Source organism: Propithecus coquereli, unplaced genomic scaffold (assembly GCF_000956105.1).
Source record: "Propithecus coquereli isolate 6110/MARCELLA unplaced genomic scaffold, Pcoq_1.0 Scaffold122, whole genome shotgun sequence".
Lineage (NCBI taxonomy): Eukaryota > Metazoa > Chordata > Mammalia > Primates > Indriidae > Propithecus > Propithecus coquereli.
The window spans coordinates 2,703,304-2,715,575 of record NW_012136303.1 but is presented as its reverse complement, the minus strand read 5'-3'; the positions used below and the strand labels follow the sequence as shown (position 1 = coordinate 2,715,575).

General features: G+C 37.8%; 1 protein-coding gene across 2 annotated transcripts in view; it reads left to right on the top strand.

Annotated features, from left to right (window-relative positions):
* The first annotated feature begins 4,708 nt into the window (after window positions 1-4,708).
* CBFA2T2 (core-binding factor, runt domain, alpha subunit 2; translocated to, 2) overlaps window positions 4,709-12,272 on the top strand; it is a 41,524-nt gene continuing 33,960 nt past the window's right edge. Inside the window, exons 1-3 of one of the 2 annotated variants that reach the window (XM_012665755.1) lie at window positions 4,709-4,718; window positions 7,345-7,464; window positions 11,322-11,563. In XM_012665755.1, coding sequence (XP_012521209.1) covers window positions 7,347-7,464; window positions 11,322-11,563 — 360 coding nt within the window. In that variant the 5' untranslated portion in view covers window positions 4,709-4,718; window positions 7,345-7,346. Of the gene's footprint in view, window positions 4,719-7,325; window positions 7,465-11,321; window positions 11,564-12,272 lie in introns of those variants that run through there. The other variant, XM_012665754.1, reaches the window with a different exon arrangement.

Below are 12,272 nucleotides of genomic sequence, written 5' to 3'. Positions count from 1 at the left end.
TCCCAGAGTGCTAGGATTACAGGCGTGAGCCACCGCGCCCAGCCAAAACCAAGTTTTAAAATAAGTAGGTTTAAAAAGATATTTTATTAATCATAAATCTAATCATTCTAATAACCTAAACAGCTAGCATATATGCTTATATGATTATTCGTATATTTAGTCTTGAAATTTATAGTACCTACATTCCAGCAGATTATACTCTTTACTTAGGCTTCTGGTTTTTCCCCTTATTTTCCCAGCCACTCTTTTTCAATCTCCTTTTTTAAAGAAGGTTCTTGTCTTCTATGATCTCTAAACATTGGAATACCTGGAGATCAGTCCTCAAACCTCTATTCTAAGATATCTAGTCTCAGGCTTTAAATAGGATCTATATACCATTAGTGACAACATGTAATCACAAGCTCAGACTTACATACCCCAGGCCTCAGCTCCAGACTTTTATTATATCCAGCCGCGTATCCAACATCTCTATTAGAATATCTACTAGGCATTTGAGAGTTAGTCCTGATCTCCGACTGCCCCTCCCCCCAATCTTCCTTTCCTATTTTCTCCTTCTCAGTAAATGGGAACTCCATCCTTCCAGTTGCTCAGGCTAAAAACCTCAAAATTGTTCCTTAACTTGTATTTTTTTTATTCTTGTTTTATTTACTGCTCTATCCTCAGCAGTAGGAGACCTAGTAGTTATTCAAATATTTTGGAATGAATAGATTAAAAAATACTAAGCATTGATTTAGGAAAAGTTGCTCAAACTCCTTATTTAACTGTTCTCTCCCTTCCCACCCCTCCTGTGATGTGCTGAATCATGTCCACTCAAAATTCATATATTAAGTCCTAACCCCCCCAATACCTCAGAATATGACCCTATTTGGAGATAGGGTCTTTAGAGGGATAATAAAGTTAAAATAAGGTCATTAGGGTGGGTTCTAATCCATTATAACTGGTGTCCTTAGAAGAAGAGGAATTTTGGGCACATATGCACATGGGAAGACTAAGTGAAGACACAAAGAAGATAGCCATCTGGAAACCCAGGAGAAAGGCCTCAGAAGAAACTAACCCTGCTTATACCTTGATTCAGGCTTCTAGCCTCCAGAATTGTGAGAAAATAAATTTCTGTTGTTTAAAATACCCAGTCTATGGTACTTTGGTGTGATGGCCCTAGAAAACTAATATACCAGAAAGAACAATCCCACAAAAACCAACTGTACTGTTTTTCATATTCCAATCTAGGAAAGTAACATCTTTCTTACCATGTTTCTTTTCCTGTCCTCCTTTCCTGTCTTTTTATATCTTCCTTGTGAATGGGATTGTCCAAAAAAGGCTTTGGTTTAGATGGAAGGTGGCTTTGGGTAGTAGAGCCTGGCTTTCTAGAATTAGAAGCTGGAAATGATCAGCAAAGAAATGTAAAGCAGAATTTTCTGTGGAACAGCATGAACAAAATTGTAGAACATGGAAAATGATGAGATTTAGGGGATCGTAAACATAATATTCGGCTTTATGACTCATCCAAAGAAAAGGGTTACTATCTTGAAGAAGATGATCTGAATAAACTATTAAAGTTTATAAAAGAAGATTTAATGTATAATAGTTACTAGCTGTTCTTCGTCAACACTGAATATGGAGTAAAAGTCATGAGGCTAAAAATCAGCAGACAGAATTAAATCTAGTTGTGTTTTGAAACATCATACCATTTCCTCTCAATCTCCCATAGCTGGAATTTCTTCATGTTTGTACTGGTAACTTCCAGTTCTAGACCACACTATTATTTTCAACTCCAAATTTCTGGATTTAACTATCAATGGGGAATCTCCACTTGGCTATCTTAGAGGCACCACAAAAGCAGTATGTCCTATACCGAACTTACCATCTCCCCCTCTAATCAATGTATTCTCCCTCTTCTTGGTCAATAATTCCAGGTGTTACCCTGACTCATGCTTTTCCCTTATTCTCCACATCTAATCTATCTATAAGTCCTCTATATTTTAATTCTAAATATTTTTTAAATTCACTCCCACCCTTCCATTCCTATTGCTACTCCCATCTCAGGCCACCATCATCTCTCACTGTAACAACTCATAAGTAGTCTCCCTGCATTACATTCTTAACCATTTTTCTCTTCTTTCTTTTCTTATGAAATATTTCAAGCTTACAGAATAAGACAAAAGCACAGTATAATAAACTCATATACCCTCTCTTAGCTTTGTCAGATCTTAATGTTTTGTCATATTTTTTGTTCCAGATCTTTATCTGTGCCTGATTTCATCCATTTCCTTCCCTTTGCAGAAGCAGTCATCATCATTAAAGTTTATTCTCCAGCATGTTTTTATATTTGACTACATATACATGTTTCCCTTAACATGTAAATTGTTCTTTATGTTTTTGGACTTTATAGAAACATCACTATCCATATATTTTTCCTGCAACCTTTTTGTTATTGCGTTTTTTTTTACCCAATATTACTGCGTTGTTTTGGAATTTCTCTTTTTGGTACATGTGGCTCTAGTTCACGTTTTTTTTTTTTTTTTTTTTTTTTGAGACAGAGTCTCACTCTCTTGCCCGGGGCTAGAATGCCATGGCGTCAGCCTAGCTCACAGCAACCTCACACTCCTGGGCTCAAGCAATCCTTCTGCCTCAGCCTGCCTGAGTAGCTGGGACTACAGGCATGCGCCACCATGCCTGGCTAATTGTTTCTATGTATTTTTAGTTGTCCAACTAATTTCTTTCTATTTTTAGTAGAGACGGGGTCTCGCTCTTGCTTAGGCTGGTCTCAAACTCCTGAGCTCAAACGATCCACCCGCCTCGGCCTCCCAAAGTGCTAGGATTACAGGCGTGAGCCACCGCACCAGGCCTGGATGTCACCTTTTTAATGTAGATTTAAGTATAGGTTTCTTCAGAGTACATTCCACCTTACCTTCTTACCTGAGGCTGCTCCATCACCTGAGCCCCTGTTCATCCATCAAGAGATTGTGCTTTGGGAAAAACTCCAAAACTGTGTTTGTCCTCTGCTCTCACACCACAATAATCATCTATACAGAAGAAGACTTCTGTGACCAAATGTGAGAGTTTTTCCCACCCACACCAAGCAGTCAACACTACCTTGGTGTCCTCTATTTCAATTCAAACACTGTCTACCTGGAAATAGCATCAGATCCTACAGGATAAGGTCTCAGTTCCCAAAACTGCACCCCCCTTCAGACACCCATCTCAAGTCGAGGCCTCCAGAACTTATGACTGACCTTCAAGTCAGTCATGGATGCCTGAAACTATGGATAGTACTGAACCCTGTGTATAACACATGACTTTTCCATCTTAATTGAGCCTTGATAAGCACTATGGCAGTATCTTTTGCAGTTTGAGCAAAACTAACATGAATTTCATTTTCCTTCTTCACAATGTCAGAGATAGAAGATTCGTTCTTACCGTGGATCTTAGCAACCTCAGCATACAATTTTTTTCTTTCCTTATTAAGAACTTTCACCTTTTCACTTGGAGGAAGCACTTTATGGCTTCTCTTTGCCAGCAAATTGCCAGCATCATTATTCTTATACTTTGAGGCCATTATTGTGTAAAAGAAGGGATGTTTGAACACAGGCACTGTGATACCCCATAGATGATCTCATCACCAGAGGGCTACTAAGTGACCAACAGGCAGGTAGCATCAATACGCTGGAGGAAGGGATGATTCACGTCCCAGGTGGGATGGTGTGAGATTTCATCACACTACTCAGAACAGTGCACAACTTAAAACTTATGAATTATTTCTGGAATTTTTCATTTAATATTTTTGGACTGTGGTTGACTGCAGATAACTGAAACCATGGAAAGGGAAACCACAGATAAGGGGGGACTGTTGTTATGTTCAATATTACTTTCTCTTGGAACTATAGAATACTTCTGTTCTTTAGTTTCATGTTTTATTCTTCAAATTCCTATGTAGGAAAAAATACCACTGCTATCACACAGAGAGCTGTTTATTACTTTGCTCTCTCTTTCATCTGTTTTCCATTTTCATGACATCCTTAGCATATTGCACAGTGAAGAAATAAAATTAATATTAAGACATACTTTTCCACTTTGGCTCATCAAGTTCTTTGGCTTTCCATGGTTAGATATTGAAACATCATTGATTTTGTAAATACATGTGGTCGTGTCTGGGTTTTATTTTTTAATATATGTGTGTATACATATATTTAAATATATTAAAAATAAAGCAGAAACTCATAGGGTGACTAAGTTGTCAGTTATTTTGGATCTTAGAATCTATGTTTAGAATTGAGTTGGACCTTTATGGCAAAACTAAGGGTTATTTTGATTTTCTAGGACCAAATACTTTATGGCTGCTTGATAGCCATGTAGTGGTGTTTATAGGCTCAAGACACACTTGAGAGAAAGGGATTTCTTTTCCTTGAACTAAATTTTTCTAAGTTTCTCTGGGGTTTGAAAAGATCTCAAGATATGGTTGGTTCTTTCAAGGGATTCAGCTAGAATATAACACATAACCATCAGTTTTATAAAACTTCAGGAAAAAAGTCACTAACAGTGATGTCATAGTCATCATTCTGCAGGGAGTTACTCTGATCCTACTTTGTCCCCAAGCAGAGGGTTAGAATGCCTGCTTTGGGATGAAGGCGTTTGGAGCTTACCTGTCATCTGAGCAATGCTGAATTTAATCATGTTATAAACTATTAATACTCAGATCTCACACTCTGAAAGGCATTCATGCAACGCAGCCTCTAACAAAAATAGCACCTGCCTTGTACTTGGTGCCTTTGCAACTGTTAATTCTGTGGTTATTCAGCACAATATTTATGAGGTTAAATGGATAAATCGTTGATAGTAAACCCATTTTCCACAGGAAGCATAATATTAACTTGGACATGGTCACATGACTAGCTAAGTGGTAAATCTAGAATTTGATACCAGGATTCCTGTATTATAAACATCCTTACTGTTTATTGAGTACCCTCTTTATGCCTAACACTAGTCCAGCATAAAGATGTAATCCTTACATCTTTCTTATCAGGTTGGTCTCATTACTTATTTTACAAACGTTGAAAATGAGACCCAGAAATGATTTACTAAAATTCATATAGCTTGTGAGTAACAGAATGAAGAGTCACACCAAATCTCTTGGTTTCCATACCTGTGCCCTTTTTTGCTTTGTTATTGCTTGAAATATGAGGAATAACACTGGTGTTGCAGGTTTATGAGTAATGAAATGAACAAGAAACCGGTAGTGGTAATCTGTAAACAGTACTCTAGCGGCTGGGTTGTGCCCTCTATCTAAGCTTTCATTTGGTAAGAGCATACAGTTCAGTGTTCTGCAGTTGGGCCGCTCCAACTTTTTTATTCTGCCAAGTGCTGAATGTTAAAACACATCTCACTGCTGAGCCCTCCTCAGGCCTTTGGCGCCCTTGCTATAAAGGCAGGTGGTCTGCAGAAAGGCTCCCTCTAGGTTGTTGCACACTATACACAACGCATTACAGTGCGAGACAACTGTCAGTTCCTTCCTTCCCTTCTCCCACACCCCCTCCAGAAAGCTGGGCCCCAGATGGAAAAGCTGGAAATGTGTCAACTGTTCTCTGAAGGGCATTGAGAAAATACTGTCAGGGAGAAAAAGGCAAGCGCAACAGCTCATTAGTCCACTAATCAGACAGGACGACCATCAATTTCACAAAGAAAACGTCCTGAACAGAGCAATGGGAAGGGCTGGCGGAGTGTTGCCCCACGTGGTTCTCAGAGAGCTGCACATTTTTGTCAGGGGATTTATAACTTGAGGGCATTGCTTCCTTGATTGACTTTCATTATTCATTTTATCTCTTTCCCAAATGTGGCCACTACAGACAAGCATAAAAATAGTTTTTGAAAATGAGAATAATGTATTTTTCTCGTTAGAAAGTATCCTGTGAATGTGCAAAGATGTGCCTTGTTGCCGGTATCGTGAACACTCCTGTGTGTGTTGTCTTTGTAGCTGTGCTCTCAGAGAAAGGAAAGTTTGACATAATATCTCATATGGACCGTTGCTGCCCATTTCTTGCACTTTAAAATTGAATTCTGCAATTATTAGAGAATGAATACATGGTACTTCAGTGAAAAGCTTAGAGTCACCAAGAAACATAGTTCAATTTAAAGATGGTTATGGTAGCCCTGGCCGTATTATTAACCAAGTATGTAACAAGTTCCTTTCAATAGGGAAAAAAACTTCTTAAAGATATTAGAATGTTACTTGTCAGTATCAAGTCTGATTCATATTGGCCCGGGCCTAATTCTAACATCATTAATTTTATCTGATTTCTCTTTCTGGAATTTTGTTGCCATTTAGTGTGAAGTAGCCTCTGCTTAGTTTAGAATCAGCTCTACTTTTCATCTTTTTGAACAAATGACATTTACATGCCTGATGTCAGAAATATTGACTCCATCTCTTTTTTCCTACTTGGTATAGTTGGTATATATAAAAATTTAGTACTTCATCATTAGTAATAATTTGTATACAATTGATTATGATTCTATTTCCATGTCATGTGGTTGAGGCCTACCAGTCTAGATCACACATTAACTTTTCCCCCCCTACTAATTTGATTCATTTATATGGAGAGTCAAAAAGGAATGCATCTGAAGTAAGCTAAATTTGTAATCTGGTTTCTTCCTTTCTCAGCCACCATCTATCTGGACTATTAACTTTCAGTTCATGTTACCCCTTGTTCTTATTCCCTGGTTTTAGTTTCTAGGGTTGATTTAATAAAGTATCACAAACTGCTGGGTGGCTTAAGACAATAAAAATTTATTCTCTCACAGTTTAGGAAGCCAGAAGTCCAAAATCAAGGTATCATCCAGGTTGATTCCTTCTTGGGGCTTCAGAGGAATATCTATTCCATGCCTCCTAGCTTCTGGTGGTTGTTGACAGTCCTTAGCATTCGTTGGCTTGTAGATGCATCACTCGAGTCTCTGCCTCTATCATATGGCATTCTCTCTGTGTGACTGTCTTCACATCACTTTCCCTCTGTGTATGTGTTTCTTCTCTTCTTTAAGGACACCATTCAGATTGGATTTAGAGTCCACCCAGATAATCGAAGATGATCTCCCAGGATCCTTAACTTAATCATATCTTCAAAGATCCTTTTTTCCAAATAAAGTAACATGTGCAGTTCCAGATGTTAGGACATAGACTATCTTTTGGAGGGGGGACCACTATTCAACCCATTATTCTAAACATCTTCTTAACTTCTCAATTTTCTAGGAAAATATGTTGGTATTTCAAATTATTGTTGCTATTTGTATTATCTTATGGAAAATTCTGACCTCCATTTCTTTTATTCTCTGCAGTTGGTCCTGAGAAAAGGGTGCCAGCAATGCCTGGGTCGCCTGTGGAAGTGAAGATACAGTCCAGATCCTCACCTCCCACCATGCCACCCCTCCCACCAATAAATCCTGGAGGACCGAGGCCAGTGTCCTTTACCCCTACAGCATGTGAGACCTTTTAATTATTTGGGTTTGTAGTTCAGAGTGACATTTGGATCTAAGTGGCTGATTTCCATTAAGCCTTCCATATATACTATTCAGGCATTTTCAAAATGCTATTAAAAAGATAGATAGATAGATGTATAGGTAGATAGATACAAATTGTCGTTTCTTACTTTTATTGTTTATTCCCTCTGAGAATAGTACTTAGCTTAGGTATTTGGATACTTAGTGGTTTAAACATTTTGTTTTCATACTCTTTGACCGGTAAATAACTCTTTTTATTTCTTTGACTCTAACAATAATGAATTTAAATTATTATATTGATTTATATGATTCAAAGTATTATAAGTTTCATAAAATTATAGAACTAGTTCTAAAAATGTTCCAGGTCTGTCATGGTAAGTAAGGTCTTTACAAAAGAGAATATTGTCGCATTGGTTTGCTAGAGCTGCCGGAAACTACCACGGACTCTGTGGCTTAAACAATATATTTTTATTAATTTTCTCACAATTCTGGAAGCTAGAATTCAAAGATCAAGATGTTGGCAGGTGTGGTTTGCCCTGAAGCCTTTCTCCTTGGCCTTACCTTCTTGCTATGTCCTCACATGGCCTTTCCTTTTTGTGTGCATGTATCCCTAGTATCTCTTCCCCTACTTATAAGGATATCAGTCATATTGGATTAGGGACCATCCATATGACTTCAGGTAACTTTAATTGCCTCTTTACACCTCTGTCTCCAAATATAATCACATTCTGAGGCACAAGGGGTTAGAACTTCAACATATGAATTGGGAGTTGGGGGATGGGAGGACATATTTCAGACCATAACAATTATATTAGCCAGTAAATGTGTAATAAGTTGTTCAACCTCACTAGCCATCAGGGAAATGCAAACTAAAACCCAATGCGATATACCCACCAGAATGTTCAAAATGAGAAAGAATTATCGAGTTTTAGTAAGTATGTATGGAGCAACTTGAGCACTCATACATTGCTGGTTGGAGTGTAATTTGGAACAACTACTTTTGGAAATTGTTTGGCAAAATATACTAAAGCTGAATTTCCACATACCCTATGACTCAGCAATTTCAGTCATATGTATATATTGTACTTCCAAAAAACCCCAAACTTCAGTTTAAAATCTAGACTTATAACATACATACATGTCTTGATTATAATTTGAATTCTGCCTTCCCATGCACATGCTGCCACCCCCAGTTCGCACTGACTCTCTTACAGATATTTTGCCTCATAAACTAGAACACACTTGCTATTTGTGGAATGCCCAAAAAGTGTCAGAGCACTGTGCTAGATGCCATATGTATTGTTTTATTTAAATGCCATTACACAAACTTCCATACTATCTGTGCTCAAAAATTTGTGTTTTGTGTGTTTATCACTTTAAAAAGCAAGAGAAGAGAATGTAAGATATCCAGCTTTAATAGAAAGTTTAATTATTATTTTCCCAAAACATTTGAAATTGAGTGACTGGCAACTGCAGCCTCAGTTTGAGCCAGAATGAATGAAATAAAGTTTGACTTCCTTTTTCTTAAATTCTAATTTCGATCTCAAAGTTAAACAGCCTTAGGATACAGGTACTATCTTGAAATGAAATAGATTTAAACCCCAGGTGTCATTCAGATTTTAAGACACAGACAATAGGTATACGTGTATATAAATTTGGTCCTTTTACCTCCATATTTAGCAACTTGGAGGTGGATATGTTTTATTTCAGAAAATGTGATCATACAGTTTTATGAAAGAGGCTATGAAAAAGACTTTCTGCATGTCAAGGTGGCTAAAAGCCCAGTAATATATTATTTTTATGGGTTGCTTCAAAAGAGGGCAGTTTTCCAATGGCATTTGACTTTTCTGTGAAAACAAAGAAATGGCAGATCATTGTAACTAATTTTCTGGATTGCTGAGTTTAAGTGTTGACCTTTCCTTTCCAGTAGCTTTAGTAATCTCCTTTAAGACACAGAAGAGAACTTACCCTCTTTTTCTCAGCCTGTTGGTATTTTTTTGCAATGAATCATTAAGCAGCATTTTTCTGAACGCTTACCCTCTGCTAGCAAATGAACAAAGCAAAAGTATACACAGTTTACAAAACTTAAAGTATACATAGATGTGTAAGGTACTATTTATCAAGAAGTGCACAGTTTATTAAGGCAGTTCAAATACAGAAAGAAATAAGTATACATTGGGAAGTAAAATAATGGAAGCATGTGTATAAACAGCACAGAGAAGATTTAGTAAGTCTACCAGGGTCTACCTTAATGTGGAGCAGCAGCGTGTGACAAAAAATGGTTTGTTTTTGTTTTTGAGACAGAATCTTGCTCTGTTGCCTAGGCTAGAGTGCAGTGACATCATCACAGCTCACATCAACCCAAAACTCCTGGGCTCACGTGATACTCCTGCCTCAGCCTCCCAAGTAGCTGGGACTACAGGCATGTGCCACCACGCCCAGCTAATTTTTCTATTTTTTTTAGTAGAGACAGGGTCTCATTCTTGCTTAGGCTGATCTGAAACTCCTGAGCTGAAGTGATCCTCCCACCTCTGTCTCCCAGAGTGCTATTAATAGAAAGAATGCTTCTTAACACAGGTGACAGCTCTATAGGATGAGGAAGAGTTTGCCAGGTCAGATTTGAATAAGGATCAATCTAAGAAGAACAGAGATGGTTAACTGACTATGACTGGCTTAGAGGAAGAGGAAGGGAAGTGGAAGAATTTTCATGATTAATAAGTTTTTGTTAGACAAAATATAATAAGTAAATGTCAGTTTCCTAAGCTAGGTAAAGATTAAATGATTGGGTTCTTTAAATATGACTCAAGTCTTGACATATTATTTCTTATATTTTTAGATACAATTTCACCTTAGATTTTCAAGCATGGATATAATTACATGAAAACGGATTGACACTTAAGTACTAGGTCGTTTTATCTCACGGTTCAGTGACAAAGAAAGTTTTTACATCGTGCCACCAAAAATGTTGGTTGAGGATTGTTTTCCAAATTAAAACTACCAAGAAGTGACTATAATCACATTTTTATAATTTGATCAAAGATATAAAATGGGGCTGGGTGCAGTGGCTCATGCCTGTAATCCCAGCACTTAAGGAGGCTAAGACAGGAGGATCACTTGAGGATCAGCCTGGGAAGCATAGTGAGACCCCATCTCTTAAAAAAAAAAACAACGAAATGGAAATGTCCTCTGTGGAGTCCTGAAGATACTTTACTTAAATGACCAAGAATTTGGCAGTATTAATCTAGCACTGTCAAGGCAGAGAGAAAGTGACTCTAATGGACGTTAGTATTCTGAATGGTCAAAGAGATGTATACCTTTTTGTTGGAATAAGCCATTAAATCTATAGCCTAGAAAAATATCCCCCACATTATCATAACTCTGGTTGTCCTGCTCACATGCTACCTTCTAATTGACTGCTTAGCGTCTTTAGGACCCTGAGATTGGGAAGGTGATGTGACGTAAAAGATGGGCATGAGTGTCCAGTCACTGGAAAGATTTATTGTCCCACACTCATCTCAAGCACTACCTGTTGCAAGAAGTCTTTCTTAAAACTACCCATCCTTGCCCATGCCCCCTGTAGAATTAGATGTCCCTTCTCTGTGCTCCTGTGGCACTCTGCACTTCCTTTTTAACACTTCTGTGTTACTCTGTTTTCATTTCTACCTGATAGTCCGTCTCATTAAACAGCAGTCTCCTCGAGGACAGAAAACAGTTTTGCATGCTCTTTGAACATGTGCTTCACAAAATTGAATAAATGAAGAAGTGCAAACAAGAAGAAATTAATGAAGGTCCTTATATTTTGCACTAAAACTGAGTCTTTCATTTTGGCTTTCTTTCAGTAAGCAATGGAATCAACCATTCTCCTCCTACCCTGAATGGTGCCCCATCACCACCACAGAGATTCAGCAATGGTCCTGCCTCTTCCACATCATCTGCACTAACAAACCAGCAGTTGCCAGCCACTTGTGGTGCTCGGCAGCTCAGCAAGTTGAAACGCTTTCTCACTACTCTGCAACAGTTTGGCAATGACATCTCACCTGAGATTGGGGAGAAGGTGCGGACTCTTGTTCTGGCATTGGTGGTAAGTACAGCATCGCTGTTGACAGCTTCCTGAGTGTGTGGCTCAGATCTAAAGCTAGCAGAGAAGTTGTGGATAGTTCTGCTTATTCTCAAACCTATAGTAATATGTGGCAAATTCTACAGACTAGATTAATTATTTGTATAACTTGGATAAAACTTGAATTTTAGATTTCCTGACAACAGTGTTTATCAAAGAAACAAAATCTGTAATGTTTACCTTATTGTTTAAGGTGTTGATTTAATTCCAATAAGCAGCTTTGGATTCACCTTAAAACTGGTTTCAGCAGGCCCACTGGGGTCCAGCTGAGTTAATGCAAGGTTCTGTAATTTAATATATTCAGTGCCTGGTGCATTGTTTTTTAACCAAAGGGAATAGAGAAGTAGCAAGTTTAATTTTCAAAATGACAATTGGTAAAATTATAAGTTTCATCATCTAAATAAGTAGTATCAAAGGGATTACATTGTTTAGCTCCCCTTGCATATAGAGTTTCTTTAGAATTTGCAAGGTAACACATTTTTCTTTTTGTACTGAGCATGGTGAACCTGTGGTATAAAGGAATGATTTTTCTGACATTGACAACTGGGTGGTGTTTAATTGTCAGTGTTTATAAGGGAAATACTGCCAGATCCCAATATTTCTAAATCAAATTCTTTAAGATTTACCTCCCATAAAAGCATCCTGTGCTCCTTCCTGCATGTTAGCCCATCTT